General features: G+C 33.9%; 2 protein-coding genes across 4 annotated transcripts in view; one reads left to right on the top strand and one right to left on the bottom strand.

Annotated features, from left to right (window-relative positions):
- The window catches only part of LOC109858375 (26S proteasome non-ATPase regulatory subunit 1), a 28486-nt gene extending 13873 nt beyond the window's left edge, over window positions 1-14613 (top strand). The window contains exons 11-14 of the mRNA XM_020435535.1: window positions 11641-11975; window positions 12101-12453; window positions 13542-13881; window positions 14354-14613. Coding sequence (XP_020291124.1) covers window positions 11641-11975; window positions 12101-12453; window positions 13542-13881; window positions 14354-14424 — 1099 coding nt within the window. The 3' untranslated portion in view covers window positions 14425-14613. The remainder of the gene's footprint in view (window positions 1-11640; window positions 11976-12100; window positions 12454-13541; window positions 13882-14353) is intronic.
- The window catches only part of LOC109858376 (5-hydroxytryptamine receptor 2A), a 34145-nt gene continuing 9460 nt past the window's right edge, over window positions 2499-27183 (bottom strand). For 2 of the 3 annotated variants that reach the window (XM_020435536.1, XM_020435537.1), the window contains 5 exons: window positions 17339-17571; window positions 11135-11303; window positions 8912-9245; window positions 4010-4566; window positions 2499-3259 (listed from right to left, as the gene is read on the bottom strand). In XM_020435536.1, coding sequence (XP_020291125.1) covers window positions 2754-3259; window positions 4010-4566; window positions 8912-9245; window positions 11135-11303; window positions 17339-17571 — 1799 coding nt within the window. In that variant the 3' untranslated portion in view covers window positions 2499-2753. Of the gene's footprint in view, window positions 3260-4009; window positions 4567-8911; window positions 9246-11134; window positions 11304-17338; window positions 17572-17831; window positions 17903-27183 lie in introns of those variants that run through there. The other variant, XM_020435538.1, reaches the window with a different exon arrangement.

Genomic DNA, 27183 nt, shown 5'->3' with positions numbered 1-27183 from the left:
CTATTCTTATTTTATTCTTTATTCGAAAGTAAAACATATACGTATTTATAGTTCTTGTTTTGTATCATATTATACAATTTTTAAAAATTGATTTTGTGACTTTTTATGTATCGTGTATCTTTGTTAATTAGTAATTAATTTGTAATTACTTTGTCTTGTGATTTTTTGATCATTTATTTCGATCTCGGTAATTAAGTTTCTAAGAATTTTACGCGTATAAATGTTCAGCTTGAAGATCTATCACAAGCCTTATCGCAGAAATTACGCTGCGTGTTAATGAGTGGGCATAATTAATGCTTTTCCAGTTCTGGCATCAGATAGGAGCAGTTACTCTTCGAGTTTGCGTAAACTTTGGACGAATCCAGCATGCAACTTCACGAAGTCAATTAATCTCAATCGATGTTAACGAGACTTTACTCGGGAAGAAAGACGATATAACGATATTAACATACGCGTTATCTTAACACAAACATTATAAAATATAACCGAAGTCATATCAACAATTCAATTAACGATTAAGAAGAAAATTTGTATTTCAAATTTTATCTCCACTTATGAAAAATATAACGCGCTTTTTGCTAAAAAAAAGTTGATACATTTAAACATTTGAAAGTATTAATTTCTATAGAAACAAATATATTTAGAATTCTGAAAACTTTCTAAAAGCTTTATATACGAGAGAATAGACTTTTATATCACAAAATTTACATTAAATGTAGAGAGAGTTTTTATTTTTTTATCAATCTACTATTGTTGAAAGTATGAAAAGAGATGTGATTCTTCCGGAAAAATTGACGATAAAACACGGTCTTCCTGTCGATATACGTTTAAATTAATTTTGCGGATTGAAAGCAATGCTGAGAGAGAAATCGTGAAATCAACGACGGAAAACTAAATAATTAGCGCAGCGATTCTCGCCTGTAAACAGTTGGTCAGTCGATTGGGCGATTAACACACGTAGGCAGGGACGTACACAATTGATTTTCTGATTGGACGGCCTCGAGAGGAATCGATAGAAGATCCACCACCGCGTGTTAGTGTACATATCCCCGTCTCATCTATCTGTACTTACCGGTTCTCCACTGCAACGGTTCGATACAACGGCACTCTGTAGTGGTGAAACCGCGTCACGCTTGCGCAAATTCGACGATCACGTCTTTATTTTTGCGAATAACAAGTCGATTCTCTCTCATATTATTTTACGATCATGTAAGCGTCGCTTGGGATCGCATCGTCATATCGTATACATTCGATTACATCCGACTTTTTTTTAACTTGAAAAACAGATGCTTACAATTGCGTCAACAATTTGCAACAATGATATAATTAAAATCTCGAATTTTTTTTTTCTATTTTTTTCAATTTTCAAGTTTATGAAATAAAAAAGTTCTTATTGAAGAAACATCGCGCATATACACGTGCGCACACATAAACGCGCGCATAAACTAGCTGGTCTTGTAAAAAGTTTGGAGATTATAATATGGTAATGAAAAGTTACTTATGCTGTTTTTAATTATTGAACGGCAAGTTTATATGTGTGTGCTGGGAGATTGTTCCTGGCACACAATAAAAGGATTTGAGGGCTTTGTTTGTTCAGGATATTTTTCTCTTTCGCATACAGTGACGTTATAACATCATTAACGAGTCGTTACTTTGTTCTGCTTAATGTAAACTCTTTCTTCTTTTTTCCGCTGATTTTGTTAAAAATATTTCCCCAGTTTTTGACATATTTTTGTACAAGTTATTTAATTGATAACAATTTATATTTTTCGCGCAATTACACACACACGCGCACACACACACATACACACACACACATGCGCGCGCGCGCGCGCGCGATGAGTTTATGTACACGTGTAATATGGTTCTTATTCACAAATATGTATGTTTTCGTTTTTATATTACATCTCTCAATATATTTTGCGCGGGATTTAATTAAGGACATTCAATCGGAGAATTTAATTAGTTGCGATAGTTTATCGATATTCTTTTTTTTTTTTTTTACACAAAGTGTGCTTAGACATACTATATATTGTTACAGTTTTTTTTTTTTTATTAAACTACTGTCGGATTGTTCGTTCGCGTTTCGAGTTCTCGTATGCGATTAGGCTATTGGAAAGATCGCTTTAAATGCACATAAAATATATATATATATATATATATATACGTATATATATATATATACATTCGGAAAATAGTATAGTACATTTGTAACAAGAGAAGAAATTCGCTTCTAATAAAAGTTCAAACAAAGAGATATATTATATTTAATATTGATATGTGATGTAATTGATATGAAATGTGTTAACACGAATCACTAGAAAGAATTCAACGTATTTATTTTACGTTGTTAAAATTATTATTGAATATGAAATATTTATAGACATATGTGTGTGTATGTATGTATGTATGTATATATATATATATATATATATATATATATATATATATATACATATATACACACACACACATGTATGTATATATATTAAGAGGAATCTCTAAAGTAGGAAGATTCGATAGAGAACTCCTAAGTTTTCAACAATCAACAACGGACATTCGGGCTGCGATACGTGATCCATACAGATTTCTGTCATAAAGCGTTTCAAAACGAGACTTCGTGCGAATAAGAATAGCACCATTTTTCATTTCAGTTTCGTTCGTGATATTGAGTGTATGTAGTCTCTTTGTGTAGTCCTAACTATATTGATTTTATACAATGTGATTCTCGATCTGTTTTTGAAGTTCGAGACTTATCTGGGCGGCCGCCATTCTTGATTGCGATACCTACACAGCAGCACTTTTTTAAAAGTTTGACGGAAAACCTTGTTAAAGATGGTGTAGAATATCGGATTGACCATTGAGCTCGCGTAGCCGAGCCACGTGACTAGGTCAAAGATTTTGCGATTGATCTTGCGCTCGCACTCGGGACATATGGCCGGCACAAGATTAAGAACGAAAAATGGTGCCCACAGGATCACGAAAGTAAAAAACACCACGCCCAGCACTTTCGTCGCTTTCTGTTCCAGCCGGATAATTCTGCCGTGTCGATAGCTGTTGCGCGAAATGACGCTACTGTTGCGTGAGTGATGACTGCGCACCTGACCACTCGTGTATTTGAGCAAATTTGGCGACGATGTATTGCTTTGCTTCAGTATCAAATTTGCACTCGCTGTGCCGTTTCGCGCTCGTGTCGTTGCCGCGCGTCGTAATGGCGCCGATCTCGCTGCGCTCGCGGACAGCAAAGTCCTGGTGCCCGCTAAGGAAATGCGAAAGATTTGATTTTAATAAAATGAACGAACAAACATGGACAAAAAACTAAAATCTTTTTAGATGACACAATTTGAGAATTAGAGTTTAACGTAAAAAATCAGTCTACAATTTTAATAAGTAACTTGTATGTGACAATTATGTCTTTTATTTAATAAGTAAATAACTTAGTACTTTTTAATATGTAAGTTAGTTTAATAATTTAAAACTGTTGAAAACAAGAGAGAGAGAGAGAAAAATAAACTTTCAAATATTTGATATAGAAACTAAAGAATGTTTAAATAATTTGAGAACTGGTAATCTCAAGAACTTCTTTTAAATCTTTTATTGAAAATTTTTAGTTTGTTCCGATTTTGTCATAAAAGATTTGGGATATTTAATTTTCCAAGATCGAATTACATGCGAAAATCTTCTATGACCGGAAGGGCGATCGGAACCTTTTTTATGACAATGAATCACGTCTTCTCGAATAAATCTTTCATTTTTTCTAAACCAAGCAAAAAGATGATCGAAACGAGAAAGCACATCAGTTTCGTTCCCTGTCTTCTGAAAGAATCGACCAAATCGTTCTTTCAAGATCTTATCTACTCTCTCTTTCTCTCTCTCTCTCTCTTTCTCTTACGCTACACAATTTTTACCGGTAAAGTACATGATAGCAATTACCCAGAAATGATCAAAAAGTTTAATCAAAAGTTCGCATTGCTGTTTGCGTTATTGGCAGTTTGTTTTTATCACGTACCTAGACTAGAGCCTCGTCTTCCGCCTCGCCACGTAACCACCGAATTCGCGATAGTCAGCTGTTCGTAGCCTTTACCATTCTCGACGGACCTGACACTGTTGTTTCTACGTAATAGGCCCGTTTCCAGACTCCTGTTGTTGATTGATCTCGTGGTTTCGCTCGAAAAAGCTATTTCGAGATTCTTATTGTTTATATGCTTCGCAACATCGCCGGAGACAACAACGATTTCGTTTAAAGGTGGCGGTTTTTTCACGGACTCTCCAAAACGACAGGTGCAGGATAGATTGTGCGATGTTGTTGGTTCTTCTGGTCCTTTTTCGTGACATTTTCTGCACGTCACTGATTCGTCCTCGCTCTTGCGACAAAATTGCTCGTGGAAGCTGAAGGATCTCTTTCTAGGAGTCTTCGGCGAGTCCAGAATTTGAATTGTCCTCTCCATGTGCGCTTCGTTGTAAGTCGATGCTCTTCTACGGTGCTTCCAAGGACTCGTAAAGTCCTCCTGTGTCGACAAGCTTGCTCTCGAGCAAGACATACTACTTTCCGTACTTTCCGTGCTCCTAAAAAAAAAGAAAAAAGAAAAATAAATCAAAGATAAAATCAATAAAAAGCTAAATTAATATTCGTTCCGAGAGAATTAATGATGAAAGAAATTTTAAGTGTGAAAAATAATATTTAAATTATAATATTTTAATTAAGATCGCATACCTTTTTTTTTCAGCGTTTCGAATATGGAATCAGTTTTATATAAATTGATTGAAAGAGGAAGTTTGTGTGAGAAGAGAAATTAAATTAATTTTTGTATTTGTGCAATTTTAATATATTCGCAATCCGTTACCGTGATAACTACTGATATTAACTGTTTCTTGAGCTAAGTTTTCCTTTTTGCAAAATTTACGAACAAATTAACGAACGCAAACCAAACAAAACAAAAAACAAAAAAAAACCTAGGTAGATACGTACGCAAAGCTTCTGTTATCAATTGTAATCGATTTTGAAATAATCTACACTCCGAGATAAAAAATTATGGATTTGTTTTATTGAGAGATTAGTGCGTAAATTCTATTATTTTTTCATCTCTCGGCAATCTTTTCAACGTTATAAATCAAACCGAACAGAAGAGAGGAATATGTTCGAAAAGCTTTATACGCGCGAGACAAAAGCTTTCTTTATCAATCCTAATCGTGTTGAAAATTAATCCATTTGCGTATCTCGACCCAAAGCAACGCATTTGACAACGTTCGCGTTTCAACATAGAATTCATTTTCCGAGCTTTTTATTATTCGAACGCAGGATAATCGCCTTATTGTTCAACACAAAATTGTCGCTCAAAGTTGGAAAGAGAAAAATATTTGGATATTTCTGTTACGTTCCATTTGCACAAAAGGATTGACGTCGTGAAATGTGCATACCTACTTCTATTGTTCGATACGAACGCGTGAGTCCCTTTATCATTCGATACATGGTATCGGCCACTGTGTGTGTGTGTGTGTGTGTGTGTGTGTGTGTGTGTGTGTGTGTGGTGTGGTGTGGTGTGTGTGTGGGTGTGGGTGTATGTGCAGCTGTGCAAAAAAGGAACAAAAAAGAAGAAAACGCGATTGCATCCCGTTTCGCAACGCGATGCGTAATTGATTGCGAGATTGCACGAGCGCGAACACAGGAAAAAATTGCTGCCGTTGCTGCAAATTAGAAACGCGCGAGATGTGAATCTGTTGCATTCATCCAAGCACTTTTGTCGGCCGCAAGTTTTCACAGCCGATACCGTTATCGGTTCTCACTTAATTGAATTTGCAATAAGTGTCCATATATTTAACAAATTTATACAAAATATAACAAAGTAAAATAAAAAAAAAAAAAAAAAAAAAATCAACAACAACACACAAATTTGAATGTAATATATAAGAATCATTTAGACTACTGAAAACAATTGAAATAGTAAGATCAGTCTTCGTCTTTTAAAAAAAAATTCTGAGTTAAAATTATATAATATAAAAGATTCAAGCAAAACATTTTGACGATAAAAATTGAAATAATGATGCAACATTTTAGGATTTGTTTTCGAAGAAAACGAAATTAAAAATTTCGATTTTTCACGTCATTTATTGATTGCCGAAGATTATTATAATTTTTATCAGCTCTTTGAAGACGCGTTGGCAAAATTTTGAGGATAATTAAGGATGCTCGCTCTGAGAAAGAAGAGAAAGGCTCGATTGTTCTCGAAGAATATTACGGGTTGCGGTTTTGACGATAAATTGAGGAAAATATTGGTTGAGGTGAATTGAAGAGGAACGAAGCAGAGAGAGAAGGAAGAGATGGTATGGTCGAAGAGGAAACAAATGTATTTCCAATACGGAAGCTGATTCGGTCTATTTCTGTCTTTACAATAGGTATTATAATTATTAACTTATATACAGAATTTCTTTTCCAGAAATCTGTAAAAAGAAATTCTTGATTCCTATTATACATACATACATGTATGCGTATACATACATATATTATACATATATACATACACGATAGCTCCATTAGGATTATTAAATTTTTTCTAAGTCAGCTTGTTGTTGATGGAAGAGCCGGTTTATAAGAATTCTTGGAAAATTCTGGCATTCAAGTTTATTTTATTCAAAACATCGACAGGTGAAAGCTCGCAAAATCTACCAAAGTCTTTTGCGCAGAATAGAGAGGTAATCTTCGTTTGATGCATTTAAAGACACGATCCTAAGTGCATTCCTTTATTAGAGGTTCACAGTGGAGCAAAAGCAGTTTATTTAAGTACGCGGCCACGAGCGAAACTGTGCATCACTCTTACTCATCCTTCCCATTTGCTCGCCCTTTTCGTCTATGGGTTGGTCCGTTTTGCACTTTGAATGCCAGCAGCTAAGTGCAATCCACTTTGAGGCTACCGTGTATAAATGGGTTTTCTCGTCGCGATGACCTTTCTGATGACGAGCTTGCTTTTCGCGTTTCGCAGTCACTTGGGAAATTTTTTAGGAGAATGCGATTATCATAAACTTTTAAAAATTCACATGTAATTTTTATCAGCCATATGTGTATTTTACAAGAGAGTTTGGTTCCGTAGAAAATATCTCTTGTGCGATATCACGAATTTATTTCTTCAAACTGTCATTTCGCCGTAAAATTGAACTTCGTGCTAAGATTTCGGTTAAATTTTATGCGACAAATGCAACAATCTTATACAAACACAGAGATTGAATTTGTTACATCAGAGAAATCTGGTTTTGCGAAAATTTTCGTTACTATAATACATCTTATTAACAGGAAAGAAAACTCTAAGGGAACTATACAAAGCGCAGTTTACGAGATATTTATTTTTGATATATTTTGATATATTATATCAATTTACTTTGAGACATTTTTGCCGTATGTTTGATTTCACGATAGAATTTTGCTCTTTGATACTTTTCCAACTATTTGCATTCTGAAAATCTCTTGTGTGCATCTTGGAGCGAGTATCACGTTTTCAAGAAGAAGGTGATAAGGGATATCGTATTTTCGCTTCGTCTATATCAAATCGCGCGCGCGCGCGCGTATTTCCTCACGTTGAAATAAAAAAGTGAGAGAAAAGTGAGAATATTCATGAAAATAGACAATCGACGATCCCAGATCGCGGTGAATTATGTGTAAATCGTATTTTGCTATGGTAGAGAGAGAACGAAGAAATTGTTTAACAATTCTCGCCACACACCACGCACTTTCAACGTTCTACTTTTAGCTTGCGTATTCCCATCGATCGAGAAAAACGTTAGAGAAGCTGTAAACGCGATGAAATAAAATTCTTCCCCTTCTCTCACTTACTTTCATTTCCTTTACAAAGTAAAAGTAGCGATCCTATACGTAGGAGGTGTATTCCAGGCTTCCTTCTTGTGCATTTTTTTTGCTTGAAACTTTCCGATGAATATAAAGTCTCGAGAGTTTTCTTAGTTATAATTAGTTATACATTATACATTTGCGACTTAAAAAAAAAAAATAAATAAAAACTAAATTACATTGAATATTGAAATTAATATTTTCAAAAAAACAGTGTGTTCGCGAGATTATTATTAATGAAGATATCGTGAGAAAATGAAAAACAGTCGAAGGCGTTAATCGAAGACGTGAATTTAAATGGCGAACACGCGCGAGTGTAAAACTTGTGAACGATAAAAATATTTCCTTACTTAAGATTTTCGCGAGAAAATTGCTTAGAGTGCATACACTATATCAGGCGACATATAAATTCCTCGGAAACGCGTCGTCGCCGGATGCTAGCGTAAGCTAACTTGACGCAAGGCTAACCACGTCTTCTGATAGTCACGGTGTTGTGCGGAGAGAAATCCCGAAGTGAAACAAAGTGACACAAATTCGTGCCACTTCGTATTGCCACGGGAGCGGCCTCGCCGTCAAGCACAATGGTGCGGTTTGAGAGTCCGCAGATTACGACGATACGATGGATACGTCGTTATTAATTGCGAGAGCTTCCGCCACGGAAATCCAAACAAGCTCAGACATTGTCTTTTCGCAAATTTCGCGTCGAGATTCGCTCTCGCATGATTATCGTTTCGCAAAAGGAAATTGTGTTAATTAAAAATCAAAAGGAGAACGTAGAAAAAGTGTAAGAATTATAATTGTTTAGAATCATAATTTTTAGAATTATAATTATTTAGAATCATCGATATATATATATATATATATATATATATATATAACCAAAATCAGGAAAAAATATCGACATAATCTAAGTTACTTTTATTTTATTAAAAAATTTTTTATTTAAAATGTAAAACATACACTCGCATGCACGCGAATTTAAGCATAAATTATAACAGATTATTCAATAATAGACAATTCGACGATGGTATAAAACTGATAAACAAACACAACTGAATTGCAATATACTCGGCATACCCGTTACGGAAGCTGCATCTACGAGGCGACGAAGCGTGCTGCAGCTGTAATAGCTGCTGCTGTTGATGCGGAGGTGTTGATCTCGTTTGACTTCCGGGGCTGCTGGCCATCCCCTCAAGACCCTTCGACAGTTTGAGCATCTCCGCGCCGAAGGCATGAAGAGCAGACATGGCCGAGGGTGGAGGCTCGCTCTCCGGCAGCCAAAGATCGTGGGTGTCGAGTGTGGTTAGCTCGGTGTCGGTTGACGTTCCGGAGGTGTGTTGTGGCGTGCCGCCGCTGCCGCCAGAGCTCTTGTTCAAGAGAAACTTCCTCCAGGTACCTCGTCGCTCAAGTCCTGCAAATTGATCGAGAATTGTTCAAACAATTCATTAACTTTTTCTTTAATTAAAGAACAAAGTATTTTTGGACGAGTGATTTCTCTCTCAGAAAAAAAAGAACTTTTTACTGTTATTTTATAATAAAAAGATATATTTTATAAAATTTCAATTGATTTTTATTAGAGATAAATTGAGAAAGAAAAACGTGTATAATGTTGATGATTATTTTTATCGGAGAATTTTATATCTAACAGATTGAGAAATTTTAATTATTTGAGTTTTATTTTTTCTTTTCGAAATTATGATATTTTAATGATGTTAACTGTTTTACTTGAATTTTGAGATAAAATTCTCAATTTCTTGATAATTATTTTCTTTTTTACCTTTTTTAATCCATCGGAATATTTTCATCAGTATATTTTCTTTGTTAAGAAGCAAATGAATCTTTGTGTTGTGCATTCGGTGGATTCTTTTCATTCTAAGGAATACTAGGCGCATGCAAATGAAGCTTGCATGCCGCAAGATATCGATTAATTTTCATATTGACGAGTAGCCGGACACCGGCGGCCTTTTAGCATACTGTGTCGCATCCGAAATCTTTGCATAACCGACATTTGCATATCTACGTCGTGGACGTCAGCAGGTTCCATTAACGTGTTGATAAAATTTCTTGTAGCAAAACCACTTTCAGATAGAAGCTCGCTTAATCACATACATCATCAATCTCGGAACTAATTCTTAGTAAAAACAAAAAAAAAAAAAAAAAAAAAAAAAAAAAAAAAAAAAAAAAAAAAAAAAAAAAAAAAACGCCGATACTATTAATCATATGTCAGAAGTCGTGCATTCCTTGCGCTGCATATTGAATTATTTATACAGCGATAACACACAAACTACGTTTGCACAATAGACATGTAAACGGACGAAGTATAACGGACTGTAATTGTAAAACCTTGCTCTCTGCTCAAACTCGGAAAATTCGCACAAAGAGTTTTAGTGAGACAAATTTTACGAAAAAAAATCACAAAAAACCGATATTTATTCTTGATTATTTTGATTCTAAAAAATTACTTTCTACGAGTGTATAAGAAGATAAATTTTTGCTCTACAATTTTCATCGTTTTTCTAAAAACTTGCAAAGTAATTCGATCAAGAACGAACAAATTTTAACAAGAATTTTATTACACAATAACCGTAGGTAAGCGCATTCGATGCGTTCTGCCTATACATTCCGGGTTGATATGCAAATTTTGTTTGACGTGGTAATCGAAGAGTAGTCGGGGTAAAAGCGACAATAGACAGTGGATTCTTGATGAAACTTTCTGTTCCGGAAAAGCGGGAAGATGAAAAAGAGGGAGAAAAGGGAGGAGGAGAGAGACAAACTAACTTTACCGAGAGAGACTCTTCTGTACCGGTACAGAGTTGTGCCAGTATTTTCGTTCGTGAAATGCCTATAACGTGCTTCTCTTTGAAGTTCCGGAAGCTGGCCGATAAATCAAAATAAATAATTTTTATCCAACAAAGAGAAAGCAAATCGTAAGCTGTCTTTGTAGCGGTGCTCATAGTCTTTAGAAAAAAAAACCGAGAGTATTGTCAATGAACAAACAGTAAAAAAAAAAAGTATAAAAAGCGATAAGAGCGGTAGAGCTATGTAGTAGCAGTTCTGTCTGTTTTGTTATTATCTGATTTTTATACGTTTAAATTTTATTTTTCACTTTTATTGAAATTTATGTTTTTTTTCTTTTTTTAATGTTGAATTTTTTAAGAAAGAAACGTTGGAAGACAAAACACCGTTAAAATATACGAGTTTCTTTATCCTCAATAAAAATAGGGTCGGTATGTGCTGCGATAGCTGTAGCTTGGTATATCCCGCAACTCTGAATAGCGCTGTACCATTTAAGTGACCAACCTGGTCCTGTCCCACCGATGTTTTGCTGTTGTTTCGCAAGGAGTCTTACTGTCCACGCATATGTCAGCAGCATCACGCCCAGCGGGATATAAAAGCAAATTATACTTCCAATTAACTTATAGAGAGGATCAGGAATCTGGCAGGCTCCGTCTACCAGCACCGAATCGTCCTAGAACACAGAATAACCAAATTTATTAATTAATACATTAGTGCCTGAATAAATAATAATGCGATAATATTTTCTTCACATTTCGTCTTAGATTCGATTGTTTATCTAGGAGAGCAGTTTGAAGTACGGTAATGTGTTTATTTGTAGCAATAGACTTAGGTATTCCGTAGTCATCAAATTTAACATCGACGCGAATCTGTCGGAAAAATATATTATTTGGTGTATATTATAGAAAAATATCAAATAAATGTTACAAATAGAGAAGATATTGAAGCAACTACCGTCCTATCTAGAGAAGTCAAAGGTAGAATCACGGTCTTTTATATGTATATTCTAGCACTCCGGAACAATGTCCCAGCGTGGTGTCACTATTAGCTGAAAGTTACAATCCTCATGTTCGGTACGGGGCGGCAATGGCGCTAGGGATCGCTTGTGCAGGCACCGGTTTGAAGGAAGCCATCGCCTTACTGGATCCGATGACTAATGATCCAGTGAATTTTGTCAGGCAGGGCGCACTGATTGCCTCCGCAATGATTTTGATCCAGCAAACAGAATCTACGTGTCCTCGCGTTAAAGACTTCAGAGCGTTGTACGCTAAGGTCGTCGTAGACAAGCACGAAGATGTGATGGCCAAATTTGGAGCTATTCTAGCGCAAGGAATTATTGACGCCGGTGAGACGTTTGAAAAAGATTCGAATATTGATAAAAATCTTTTGCGACCGCAAAAGAAATAATAATAAAAATTACGATTGCATCTCTGCAGATTAATACAAACGAACTTCCGCGTATTTTTTTAGGCGGTCGCAACGTTACCGTGTCTTTGCAGTCACGAACCGGACATACAAACATGTTAGCGGTGGTTGGTGCCCTGGTGTTTACCCAATACTGGTATTGGTTTCCACTGGCGCACTGTCTAGCTCTAGCATTTACACCTACGTGCTTAATCGCCCTGAATGCTCAGCTGAAGATGCCCAAATTGGAGATCAGGTCGAACGTCAGGCCGAGCGTGTACGCTTATCCTGCGCCACTCGAGGAGAAAAAAAGGGAGGAACGGGAGAAAGCAACTATTGCTATTCTCAGTCTAGCCGCTCGCGCCAGAAGGCGCGAATCCGAAAGAAAAGCCAGGGATTTGCAAGAGAAGATGGAAGTGGTGAGTTTTGAAAAAACATATCACAATGTTTTGTTGTGTGTAAGGTTTGTTTAGATCTAAGTAAGTTAGACTTTAGAACCGGAGAAAAATAGCGTGAATAACCATACAAAACTTTTGAAACTTTGTGCATATATCACGAAAAGAAACATAGCAAAGGGAATGGCTTGTGTACCGGTTTCGTTTGAACTGACATGTGACAAACAAGTCACATGTCAGTGACTTTATCTCTACGACATAAAAGAGAATCCGATTTTTTTTTACGTCAAACAATCAAACTACCTGGTTTTATCTCGCTCACGCTTAATGCGTTTTCTTTTGTGCAGTTGAAACTTTGTCTCTTTAAAAAATTAGTCTACCTCATTCTCGCATATGTCGATTAACACTCTCGAATCGGCGAACATATAAGCGGTTCCATTTCTGTACAGATACAGAAAAATTACTTTTTCTTAATAATTATTCATGTTATTTTTCTTGTGTATTTTACCGTACCCTGTGTGGCTGTTCTTTTTTGTCCTGCTAAAATCGTAAAATAAATCATACAATATTTTTCGATCATAAGATTTTTTAGAAATTTTGATGTACTGAGAAATAACGTTCAAATATAGTAAAATATATGTAATGTATAATATGTAACTTTAAATATAATATATGTAAATCCTTACATACTTTTGTACATTTTTGTACAATTTTATTTTGTGTACATGTTGCGTGTACTGTCATATGTGTTCTAAATTTAAGCACGTTACTATTTTATATAAAAATGAGTGGCAGATTTTCTCTCTTTTTCTCACGCACACGTTAGAAAGTTGAATTCCAACAAAGCAAAACTGTCCTTTGCATCTTTCTCGTCGAAAATAATTAAATTTTTTTTCAAAACACATCAGTAATTCACCCGAAGGATTTTCCATATCCTGAATCTTTGTGGTAAATGTATGACATATATGAAGCAAAAGAAAAAAAAACACTATATGAGAAGAACACGCTAAATATAGATTACAGATTTAGCAAAATCAAACCCCCGCAGGGTACGCTACTTATACCACAAACTTATACTGCGTAGAGGAAGCAAATCTAACGCAAAATTGCAGGATCCTCCTTCAGAGACGAAGGAGCTTCAAGAAGTAAAGGAAACTGTAGCATCTCCGAAGGAAAAGGATGACAAGAAAGTTACCGAGAAAGAAGTCAAAGAATCTAAAGAGAAAATCGAAAAGAAAGGAGGCAAGGATGACGAGAAGGAGAAGAAGGAATCCGAGCCGAGTTTTGAAATTCTTCAGAATCCTGCGCGGGTATTGCGTCAGCAGTTGAAGGTTATTCAGCTGGTTGAGAGCAGCCATTATGTTCCCGTCAAGGACATTCAGATCGGTGGCATTGTTATGGTCAAGCACATACAGACCGATACCGAAGAGGAACTTGTTGAGCCTGTCGCCGGTGAGTAATCGAACTTAGATTTGATTCTTTTTTTTTATATTTTTTACAAAATGATTACATTTTTTCTAGAAAAAATCAATTTTTTTAATTAAAGTTTAAAAAAAAACAAGATTAGCAGTGTACTTTTAAACTTTTCTAAATCAAACTGCCTTAATCATTTTGTTTGTGTATTGAATAACTCATTGTCCGTGTAGGCAATTGATATAATTTATGTGGATGCGTAGAGAATTTTCTATATTAATAACGCAATATTTTTTTAACAATAAAAACAGTTTGTTGTTTTCAATATTTTATTTTTTTAGGTTTTTTTGAGAAAAAAAGTGTAGTAAATTACAGTACAGTGTTTTAAAAATAAATTATTAGAATCACACACACACACACACACACACACACAGAGTCGGAAGCTTGATTAATGAAATGTGTATACTTTTGATACACATACAGTATGAAATGTGTATACTTTTGATTTCAGCTTTTGGACCAAAACCAGAAGAGGAGAAGGAAGCTGATCCGCCTGAGCCATTTGAATATACTGAAGATTAAGAATTGAAAACATGAGTTATTCTATTATCCCATTTTGTCATACGTCAGTGCGATATATAATCGCAATACGTCCTCGCTGGTTTCTTGTTAATATTTCACATGTTTTTTTACTGTTTATCATAAATTTCATCTTGCGTGTCTATCTAATCAGCGAAACACTGCGAGCTCGAATAAAGCAATTGCGTCACAGCCACTTGTGTTGTCTGTCGCTCAACCTTGTAATTCTCAAATTAGATTGTTAAACAAAGAGGCAAGAATATAACTTTATGAGTAGCTTCGCAAATTTAGTTAGTTAGTTTTATAGATAAAAATCTTTATAAGAGATAACGTAGGTATGTGTGTGTGTTTAATTTTTTAACTTTTACTTTAGGTTTATTAAAAACCTTCTCCTGTTAAACTTTATTAAAAGAAAACAAGAAAGATATTTTAATATGTTGTACGTTAATTATCTTGATTTATTGGCTGTTTCATGTATATAAATTTATTTTTTCAAAATTATAAATATTAATATATAAATAATATGTACATTATATATACTAATGCTATTATACATATTTACAATTTTAATTTTAATATTATTAAATATTAATAGTACAATATATTAGTATAATTGGTTTATCTCCCCCGCAGTTTTTATAATTTCATCAAAATTACATTATAAAGATGCTTAAAACTAAAAATATTGTTCGAGATCATTTCTGTCAGATATCTTGTTGATTTAATAACTTTTTATATGTAATTATTATTTGTTAATTATTTCACGACTCTTACGTGTACACACAGAAACACTAATAATGTCTGTTTAAACGCTTCATTCCGGAAATTAGTGAGAAGCTTGCGCAATATATTTGATAATTCACCGTGTTTGATGTGGCTTGTTGACATAAATTTTCCTTGAGAGATGTTTCCGTCTTCAGTTTCCGTCATTTCTGTGTAGCTCGCATTCTGATTTTCTGGTGGTCAATGTTTGAACGTTATCATAACACTGCAAACGGAGAAGATGGACATTCTCTTGTAACAAGATTGCGACCGACGTCGCACGTGTACATCCATTTGCACGTGTTCGTGTAAATTCCGCTGTGACGTCAGTCAATATATATAATGATCAATGTGTGACGTTGTAAACTTGATGAAAAACGTGGAGAAGAGATATCCATGTATTTCTTAATTTTTCACAGTAAAATTTAAAATGAAAAAGAAACATTTCCGACGCATTATATTAACTTGAGAAAAAAAATCTACCATGATGAATTTTATATTCTTACATAAATCTATACAACGCGGTGTACAACAAAATTAAAAAATGAAATAATTTCAAAACGCTAAGAAATGTAAAATATACGCGTGTGTTACGACCAGCACGGGATATTTTTGTCCCTTTCAGAATAACACAGATAATGTCGTGGACAAACCACGTTGAAGATGGACGGAAGTTTGAATGAACCATGTGTCGGCCGTGAAATTTGGATCAATACCTAAAGGTAAGGCAACGCGGCGGTAAATGGTGCTGCAAAGTTGTCGAAACTTTATGCGACGAACTTGTCGATGCGCTGTTCTGCGGTGCGTACTCCTTTTTCTCTCTCTCTCTCTCTTCCTTTCTTGCATGAAGGTACGAAAGTAGTTCGCGCATTTGCAAAAGCAGTTTGCAAGCCGTAGCAGCTTCTACAACGAGCACGCTTGAAGTAAGAAAATAACCTTTTAGATGTACACAGTAAAATCTATGTAGAGATAGTTTCCGAGAAATTTGCAACCATGCTTTTATTTGCGGAAAATTGAAGATGATGCGTGTAATTACATTTTGTTGAAACATCTTTGTTAGTCCGACAGCATATTACTTTGTATTTTGCTTAAACACATATAACGATAACGACTTAAAAACTACAAAACGTAAAAGACTATGGAAAAACAAAACGCTATACATATACGGTAATAAAAATTAAACCTTGAAAAAAAAATTTGCGTATAAAACATAGTAAAAAATTTACATAAATTTAACTTTTAAAATGAAAACATTAAACAAACTATAATTCGCGCAAAAATTGGGTGCAATTTTCCGGACTGCATGTTGTAAACTCACTGTTTTACAGTGAAATCTGTCATGATCTTCGGAGCAAATGCTGAACAAACGCAACGAAACGTTGCTTTACGTCGCGCGACAAAAATTTACGAGTGACCGCGTTTCGAAGCAGCTACAACAACTTGTTTTATAAAAGTAATGTCGCATCATTTCGTGCGCTAATTTCGTTTGTGGCTTGGAAAATAAATCGTGGCTGCTTTATTTGGCATGAAACCGAATGAAAAACGGCGCCATGCGTGATGCAGTCTCAATATAAATCTACTTAGTATCGTGCATTCTGGAATGATCGATGAGCGACAGCTTCTTGTGAGTAGCGATAAATTTTCGTTATCGAGATTTGCTTCTAACTTCGTTTATTTAAGAGGTAGACTTTGCAGGGCAAAACCGTGCAATCTTTTAAACGTTATAAAATGATTTCTTTGAGCGAAATGTGTAGCGAGAAAGTATTACGATTGTAAAAATAAAAATATACCCGAGAAAAAATGGATTAGATCTAACTTAAATTCAACGAGATAAAAAAAAATGGAAAAATAGAAATCTAATTAGATCCAAATTAAATCTAAATAGATATAAAGTAGATCTAAATATAAAGTAGATCTACTTTATATTTATTTAGATCTACTTTATATCTATTTAGATTTAATTTGGATCTAATTAGATCATTTTTTTTATCTCGTTAAATTTAAGTTAAATCTAATCCATTTTTTCCCAGGTATCGATTTTTTTAACAATAATATATTAATTTCTTTTCGGAAATTGTGTGTTTGTACATTTTTAATACAATTATAATTGTAAAATAAAATGTGTTTGAGTACATCTGGAGATAAGAAAGCCTACCTTCGAATACATTAGGCTCAAGGGCAGGCTGATTGCGATGCTGAGGAACCATACAAAGCTGATCTTCAAAGTCACTCGTTTCTTGGTCTTATTGCGTCCGAACTTCATCGGATAGCGCAGACTTAGGTAACGGTCCACGCTGATGGTGCACAAGTGCATTATACTTGCGGTGCAGAAGAGCACATCGAGACAAATCCAGGCAAGACAACAAACTGGCGACAACGGAAAATATCCTGCAAAACACAGGACAGAAGGAATTAATCATATTCTCACGCGCATTTACTCGGAATGCTACTTAATTAAGCTTTGACTTTATTAACGGAATGTATTTTGATTTTCAGATAAATTTCAATTATTTTGACATTTTTTTTCTTGTAATATTTCATTCGAGTTTGCAACAACATCGCTCTGTATTTTTATTTAGATTTAATTGAGATATATACATATATGTAATTACAGAATGGATATAATTATTTCAAAAATTAACACTAACATATACATTAAAAGTTATCTAATGCGGTCGCGTAAACATTTTTTACTTGTGGTTATTTAAAAAGGTTTATATCACACGCAATATGAATATAGCATTTTATGTTATAATATTTCAGTTTTTATTCGTACGTACAATTTTTTTTCAATACTGTGGAATGTTAATATATGCAGTGCGTACCAATATAAATTTTCCATACGTAATATATATTACAATATAAAGTACAAAGTGTTTCACAGAGAAGCTTTCCAAATCATATTTAAAAAAAAGAACAATTGACTTAATGAACAAAACTTTTCTACTTGTCATGTTCTGAGAGTTACTCTATTACTCTACTGTTACTCTACGTTGGAGTAACTTATTCAACTAGATTTTTACAATTATCAAGAAACATCCAAAAGTTCTGTTCCAACATGCTGAGACTCGAAAATGTAAAAAGATTGAAATAGCAACGTAAAAAACTTTAAATTAGAAACTTTTTTTATCGTGTTTCTCGTGTTGTGCGTATATTCTTCGAGAAAAACTTTTGGAAAAAAATTTGTAATCAATAACTTTCTCCTTGAATTACTCACTTTATAATCTTATTAAACTTTTAAAGTTTATTAACTTTTCACAAAAGATCCGTTAGGTATCTTTTTAATCTGATTCGGATGTAGATAAGATTATCTGTGATATAGTTAAGAACATCCTGTCTCTTAACTTTTATATTAACCGAAATAGCAGTGCAAGTCCGGAATCCCCGCAGGATTTAGGAGAATTTAATAAATTACATTCGTTGCAATATACCGCGCTTAAAGGTTGGCGATTATCGAATCATCGGATTAATGTGTTTTTCTTGTTCTTTTTTTTTTTTTTTTTTATGATTTTGATCGAGATAATGTTCTAATTCTGAGAAAGCAAACGAAAATGCCTAGAGCGCAGAGCTCTTTCGAAACAAAACGACAGATGCGAAGCGGTAAGGAATTTAACACAATTCCTGTCAAACACAATTACTGTTTCGTGTGCGCCACGTTTCGCAGAAGCGAAACTGCATATTCACGTACGTCACTGGATTATCCGCTGTATATATACACCGACGAGCATTTCGCTGTGTTATTAATGCATTCAACGTATCCGTACTCCTTGACTGAAGTTGCTTGCGAGCAACGTCGCTCGTTCTACCGGAGATTTGCATGCGTAGTTTACACGAAGGACGATTCCTTTTTTATAATTCATGTGCTTTTGTCACTATTGTTTTGTATTTTCTGTTTGTTTTATATACATATATGCGTATGTATTTTGTGTTATCTAAATCTTTCATCTTTTCCTTTATTCAAAATGCGTGACACACGTAAAACGCGTTGCGCACTTAATGTTACAATTTACTTTGATAAATCACGTAATTTTGTTGAGTCTAATTGATTTATTATTATTTTTTTTTTTTATTATAAGGATTTACTTTTTTTTTTAGAGAGAAGAGTAAACATATACACGTGTCAAAAGATAGCCGACATTTCTTAAAATATTTTATATCTTTTTTCTTAAAAAAAGCAAAAGTACAAAAAAACTTTTAATTTCTTTTAAACCTATAAACTACCGAAATACGCGTATTTCAATCTATGTGACGGTGATAGAAATCGATTTGAAAGCTCAAAGTAGAATAGGAGCGGGAATTAATTTGAAGGATCACGAGACGCTGTGAGAGCGCTATAAAGAGAGAGAAAGAGAGAAAAAAAGAGAGAGAGAGAGAGAGAGAAAGGAAGAGACTCGAGCTATACATACATATATATCGAGATGTAATTCGATAATTCCGAAAAACAATTCGGACAATATTTGATCAAATTCCGATATAGGGTTAAAAACCCAATTACTGTCACCTGCCCAATTACTGTCACCCTAAGCTATTTTATTTAAAATATCAAATAAATCTTAAAAAGTTATGCATGAAAAAATCTAACATAGAATTTTAAGTGCAATTAATATAATAAAAAATCCAGCACTCAACATTCTTGTCTCATTTCTTTTACTTTAGGGGTAAAACAGTAATAGCTCTCGCATCGTTCTTTTTTAATTATTAAATTTATAAATAAAAATAGAGATTTTTTGAGAGACGTATTATTTTTTTTTCTTATATTAGAGACATTGAATAATACCAGATAAGAAGAAAAACACATGTTTTTGATAAATAAAAGTAAAAACAATTCACTAACGCCAGAGTTTATCATTCAGGTGACAATAATTGGGTCTTTTACCCTAAGCGAGAAAAATATTCGTTTCGTCATTATTGATTGCCAACTTGATTGGTGCGCTTTATAGTCATTTTCTTAGTCTGTACACGTAATTTTTTTGTTGTCCTTGCGTGTGTATTCACTCGTGTGAATTTTGCATTGTTCTCGTTCATACCGTTGAAATATCTATGGGTAGCCATGCTCGCTACGCGGCTGTCCAACTCGCGAGATATTTGTCCCGGACCGATCCGGGACACGTTATTTCCTCTATCCGAAATGTCCGGCCAGAGGTAGGCGGCGTCATAAATCACCGATCACTTTGTTCCGTTGAGCGCGAGAATATCGTGCCAGGTACTAGTACGCGGTACGTGGGTTAATACTCTCTTTTTTTTTCCATCCATCATGTGCCACTGTTCGCCAGTCGCAATTAACTCTTTTTTTTCGAAGCTTTTATTATTAGAAAAGCGAGTTTGGTGTCTAATATAGGTTTGTGTACAACGTTATTAATATTCTACTCTACGCGTCCGATTATAAATTTGCAAAAACGAATTTTGCAACGCGCACAACGAATTCTGTGCGCAGAATCTGAATGAATATTGTTAACGTCAATAGTTATATTGAACAACAAACTTATTGTTAAAAATTGTTCTATATATAATATAATATTTATATAATAAAAAGGGATAGAAATAAATAAGCGCGCTTAATAAATAATATTAAGACACTTGCTTGTAACAGCAAATATTCTTGTGGTATATCCGGCCAAAGACGTTAGAACTCCTAGTTTTTTTGTACTATTTCTTTTACGGAACAAGAATCCTCACGGTAATGTTACAATTTTACCGAATGTTTTTTTCTACTGTTAAATTTTTCTACTGTTTTTCGACTTTTTTACAGACATAGTAAGCATATAAAATTGAACAATACCAATTTGCATTTAATCAGACCACTGTTTTAGGCTATTATGTTTTATTTATTATGTTATAAATAGAAAAAAATATGTATTATATATATATATTTTTTTGTACTTTATATGAAGCAACAAAAGTTAAAAAAATTAAAAAAAGTTAAAAAAAGTTGAAAAATCTAGTCTGAATTAATTACCACATTCTGTGCGAACACAGCCCTGGTATTTCTAATATATATATACTTGTCTATAAATGCAAATATATATATGTAAACAATTTTTAAATTACATTTACATTTTTTGAGCTGACAGAAGGGGAGAGAAAAAGAGAGAGAAGTAAAGAGAAAAAGAGGTTTTCAATATCGTTTTAAAGATCCATGTGTAAAGGATAATAAGGTAGTAATCTATCATTGCAGTAGCTTCTCTGCAAAATGCGTGTTGGAATATTATAATTGAATGAAAACAGCGACGTTAGAAAATGATGGTTTTGTACGCACAACATGCCGAGGCTTTCAAGGTTTTTCACAGCGGGGAGATTTCGAGCAAAGCGTGTCGAGTGCCTGAAGCGATCAAACTTTCGAGTAACGAGTGATTTGAACTCAGGATAAACGTCTCCCTTTTTGCGGATAGCGAAATTCTGAATCGTGCGAAGAGCGGCGGAAACCTGCAAGCCTTTTAAATCGATCGTTGCTGTTATAAATTTTCACCTTCGAAGCGATCCTTCAGAGCGGTAAAAGAGGGCAAGATAAGCCGGAAAATGAAAAAGGTTCAAGACTAAAATCCTTCTTTTACAGAATTCATGAAGAAACTAGAAACTTTTTTTCAGAAAACTTACAAAGTAACAAACTCTTTTTTTTTTAATTTTAGGATTTTCGGGGACTTGTATAGGTTTAACTCTTGGAGCAATTCGACTTCTGGAAAGCGCGCGGAATTGCAAACGTTTAAAATGTTTAAATCTACAAATGTTGCTTTTTCAAAATACGTTCGAATATAGCAATAAGTATAAAAAAATTTGTCTCTCTCAAAAACAAGTTTGTCGAAATTTTATAGATATCTGTTTCTAACTCGATGCTATTTTTTGGTTTTTGAATGTTCAGGAAATTTGATTCCACACAGCAATCTTTGCATTTTAAGTTTTCATATGCGTAAAAAAAAAAACAAAGATCAATATTTAAAAAAAAACAAATAAATTTTAGTCGACGACGCCTCGGGTTTGTATACATAAATCTCATGAAATATGAAACACACCCATATATATATATATGTATATGATAATTCTGCCAAACTTTTCAAGCGTATTCCATTTGAGGTTGTTTTTTCTTTGGCAAAAACAATTTCGTAAATGTCAGTTTCCTGTAACACACTAAGCTTCTTTTTATATAGAACAAAACTTTTTATATAGAACAACAACTTAAATATTTGATTTGAAATTAAATCATAGAAAAAATTACCTTTATTACACATTTATTTTCACCTCCGAAGTTAAACAAATGTTTTATACTAACAAAATGTTCTGTACTATTTTAATATTTACTGTCAATATAACGTTACTTTTATCGAAAAATTATTGATTTCAATTATTTGCACAATTTTTTGCCGAAAAAGTTCACAAGGTTTTATAAAAAACGTTTGATCCTCCTCTCTCTTTTCCAAATGCGTCGGAACGCAAAACAAACTTGACATTTACAAGTAGAAATTTCGTTGACAATTTGAAATCTCGCGAAATTGTGTCGAGAATTGTGCAAGCTCGAATTCGGACGACGGCGACGATGTATTGACACATCCTGAACCGCGCTATTTCTTTTTCTTTTTCGACTGATTGATCCGAAGGGTCGCGCGAATAAAATAGCTCTCTCTCTCTCTCTCTGTGAATACAAAGATTCTCTTATTCCAGTCCACTTTATTCCTTATTTCTTTTTTTATTCGTCTTTATTGTCTCTCGTTCGAAAAAAAAAAAAAAAAAAAAAACAGGATACAAAATAATAAAAGACTTAATTCTACATTATATCAATATAATGTAAATCCTCGAGAATCTTTTAAGAAAATACAAGAAACATAAACATTTTTTGTTTTTTTCACAGAAAACACGCCCAAAAGTGCCAATATTTTGACACGTACGAACTTGGTTATGTAACACCTATAGTGTGTTTTGTTTTTTTCTCAAAGCAAGCGGCGTGATGAACGCGCAAAAATTTGCGAACAAATTTAATTTCGCAGGCATATAACAAGCACTATTAAAGAGGCATCGTTTGCATCGCGTTCCATCACTGCTGAGTGCTTGATATGGCTACCATCGCGCTATTAAGCATATCGATGCAGCTTTTGCGCCGCCGTAAATTTCGGTTAACGAATGGCTTCGTCGACGCATAATAACAAACAATTCACTATTCATGGAGAATAATTCGGTAATATTGATAACGAGGATTCGTGTCTGTCATGTTTAATCTACTAGAGAAACAAAGCGAATAATAAATCTCTATATTTTTTTTAGATTTAAATCTACATTTTCATAACTTTTGCAAAATATATACAAACAATACAGAGTTTAATACTCTGAATTAAAAAGCAGATAAATTTAAAAGCAGATATATTTAAAAGCAAATAAAAATATATATCATGGAAGACCGTTAAGCTATATATGTTTTAAAATTAATATTATTTTTAGGATAAAAGAGGAGACTTCGCTCGAATAAATTAATCACTGACATCGAGAAAAGTGACAGTTACAAGGGTTAGTAACACGACAGCACCAACATCGAGTCATTAATAATCTGTTTTCTTTAATGGCAATCTTTGGCAATTCTGTTCGCACAAAGACAGAAAGAAAAAGAGTGAGAGAGAGAGAAAGAGAGAGAGAGAGAGAGAAAGGGGAATCCGTAATTCGTGTAGTTCAGTTTTCGATTTCTTACGAAACGGGTTACAAAATTTAATTATATTTGCACAAATTTGCCAAAAAACTATTTCGATTTAGGTTTTGATTTATATTTTGTCTCTGTAAATTACTTTTCTTATTAGTAATAAATAAATAAATATACTAAAATCTAAATTTAATTGTTTATGTACACGCAGTGAACGTAATTCGTGTTCCAAAAGTTTAATTACGTATACTCTAGGCCGCATTAACAGTTTCTAGTACGCGCTTGCATTCACACACCGGTCAACTTTATTTAATCAGTAATTGTAGAGAATTTAATTGTGTTTCATATACGCATGTAGAGAATAAAAATAATCGATGAATTATATACGTTGTAAAATATGTATGTGAATGCGAACGCACTCGCGAAATCATTCGCTCTGATGTGCATTTACTATAATAAATATTGATATTTTTGTCTCAAGAAAATATGTTTGCTCAAGCAATTCGAAAAATACATCATTTTCTTTTGCAATGCATTTTTGCCAGATATTACAGATACGCATATGTACGTGAAATGTACGTATGAAAACTATACATATATATGTGTATGTATAATTTACAGACAAAATCACGCGTAATTTTAGCAAGAGTGACAAATTGTTCGTGACGAATTTGATCGCATCTCTCGCACAGTTTGAAAACTTTAATACAAATATATAAAGGCAGTTCGATGCAGAAATTAGCTACGTAGAAAGACTTGCAACAATCATCCGTTATTATCGCGAACTCAAATAGCGGTTTGTAAGGCTATGTAATTTCGCGAACGAACGAATCGGCGGAAACGCAACGCCGGTACAACGTGGTGCGGCGCGGTACATTATTGCGACACGTAACGAGAAATATTAGCAGGGATTAACGATCGGCATCGCGCGCACTTGTGCTCGGATGACGTATAGGTAGTTCGCATTGGCGCGGAGCGTAAGTCGGCCAGAAGTAGCAGAGAGTAAATGGGGGTTGCATGTCATTTGTCCGACGGTGGTGATGCCACCGCCGCCACAGCCGCACACGGTATTATTCGGGCGAGAATTCCTTCTCCCTTCTCTTTCTCTCTCTCTCTCTTTCTCTCAATAACTATTGAGGTTGAAGCAATTGTACATAATCTCGTTTCAATGGCACAGACAAAAAGCCAAGGTCTATATAATTATCGTATAAATCCGTATACAAATGACGTTATTTTGACATATTTTCGCACGCGACATCTCTCTCTCTCTTAAATTTTCTATATTCAAAAGATATAAAAGAACTGGATCGGGATGAAATGTTGAAATATTTTAACATCACGAAAATGCGGATATTATAATATGTATCGTAAAACCTGCATTTTTTATAACACACTCACTTTTTTTGGTCTCTATAAACGATCCAGAAACGTTTAACGCAAACATAAAAAGTTCGTGAAAGTTGAACTCTCCAACATTTTCACTTAGAAAAAAATACTATCTTAATAAAAAAAAAAAAAGTGTAATAGAGAACATATACTTGGCGGAGTATAAAAGCGTATAAAAACAAAAAATAAAAATTGTTACAAAAATGTTTTAATAAAAAACATTGTTACACAAATGTGTGCTCTTCATTCAGACTAATCAATCAGATTAATCAATTTTTTGGAAACTAATAGAAATTTTTCGATCTGTGTATATTAATAAACTCTCTTTAATTGAAATAATCGATATTTCTATTTTTTTTCGCACGTATATACACGAATCACCGGCGATGAAAAACAAGTGAGAAAATCTTTGAAATTCGCGGTACGATATTTGTGACAATCGATTGCAACTATATAATACATTTCCTATATTTATGGCAATTGAATTGGGATTACAACGGTTTTCCAGTAAACACGTCGAATTAATCTCGTGTATCGACGCGCTATTCAGCCTTGCATTGCAGCTTACATTGCTCAATTAAATATCGATCGCTTTTGCAAATCAAAATGCAAGAAGGTGTTTAATAGTCGACATAATGAGCTTTTGCTAGCTTATCGGAGATTCGTAGAGAAGCAAGTTTTCTCTGCAAGTTATCGACTGCGGAATCTAGGACCTAAGAAGGAGATTGTGTGGGAGTTCGGTATCCGAGGTAATAAGCTTCTCCAGGAACTATGCGTTGCAGCATTAGCAAAAGCGACGGCAAGAGGGCGTTCTGGAATTTTTGTTTGTTTAACGGAATGTCAGAGAAATTAAAGTTCGTCGAAGCGCGCGAGGATTTAAAACAGTTAAAAAAAATTCCGATACGTGCTTCTCATATCAATTTGAAGATTAGCGGTTACAAGCGAGAGTTTACGCAAACGATTAAAACACAAACAATTGGTAAAAAATCGACCCTTTCTATAAGCTCCCTTTTACAATCTTAGTTGCAAAATCAAAGTCGTAAAATCAAATTCTTTAATTGCTCGTTTGATCTTAATTAAATTTTCTTAAGCATAGATTTCGTTTTCTTTATAAAAATCGAGAGAGATAGTTAATATAAAACTAACCTAATATAAAAATTATACACAGGTATTAACTGTCTTATAAAAAGAAGATAAAAAACTATTTTATTACATAATTTTCTTAAGTAATAATGTGTGTAGGCAGCTTCAAGATTTTTTTAATATAAAAGCGTTGATAATGACTGTTTGAAGCAAACACGGATGTTGGTGTGTGTAGTTGTGGTATTAATTTATTGAAACAAAGCCGTATAAAACGTTTTCGACCTTCGGTCTTTTTCAATATAATTTTACAAAACAATAATTTAATATAGAAATTTGCAAGGATAATATACAATAATGTTGTTGAAAAACTTACAAACAATGTAGTAATGGTCCTCACAAGAGTGTCAAACTAAAAAGTTCATGATGTAGGAACAAAACTTGACTACCACTTTAATACAAAGTAACAAGACGACTGAAAGAACTGAACAAGTGTAAGCTTTGATTTCTATTTAAATCGACACACTTGTTCGGTTCTTTCAAGCGTCTTGCTACTTTGTAAAGTGGTGGTCAAGTTTTGTTTCTACATCATGAACTTTTTAGTTCGACACTCTTGTGTGAGGACCATTATTACATTGTTTGTAAGTTTTTCAACAACATTATTGTATTATCCTTGCAAATTTCTATATGAAATTATATTGTTTTGTAAAATTATATTGAAAAAGACCTAATCCGAACGTCGAAAACGTTTTATACGACTTTGTTTCAATAAATTAATACCACAACTACACACACCAACATCCGTATTTGCTTCAAATAATTTTTTTATTTTCTCAAAAATTTAGTGAAAAAAATATTTACAATTCTTAACAAGTATGTGTAAAATTACTTAAATCAAATTTTATTTAGATATTAGA

Source organism: Pseudomyrmex gracilis, unplaced genomic scaffold, assembly GCF_002006095.1.
Source record: "Pseudomyrmex gracilis isolate BER0280 unplaced genomic scaffold, ASM200609v1 scaffold_201, whole genome shotgun sequence".
Taxonomy (NCBI): domain Eukaryota; kingdom Metazoa; phylum Arthropoda; class Insecta; order Hymenoptera; family Formicidae; genus Pseudomyrmex; species Pseudomyrmex gracilis.
This window is presented reverse-complemented; position numbering and strand designations above follow the sequence as displayed.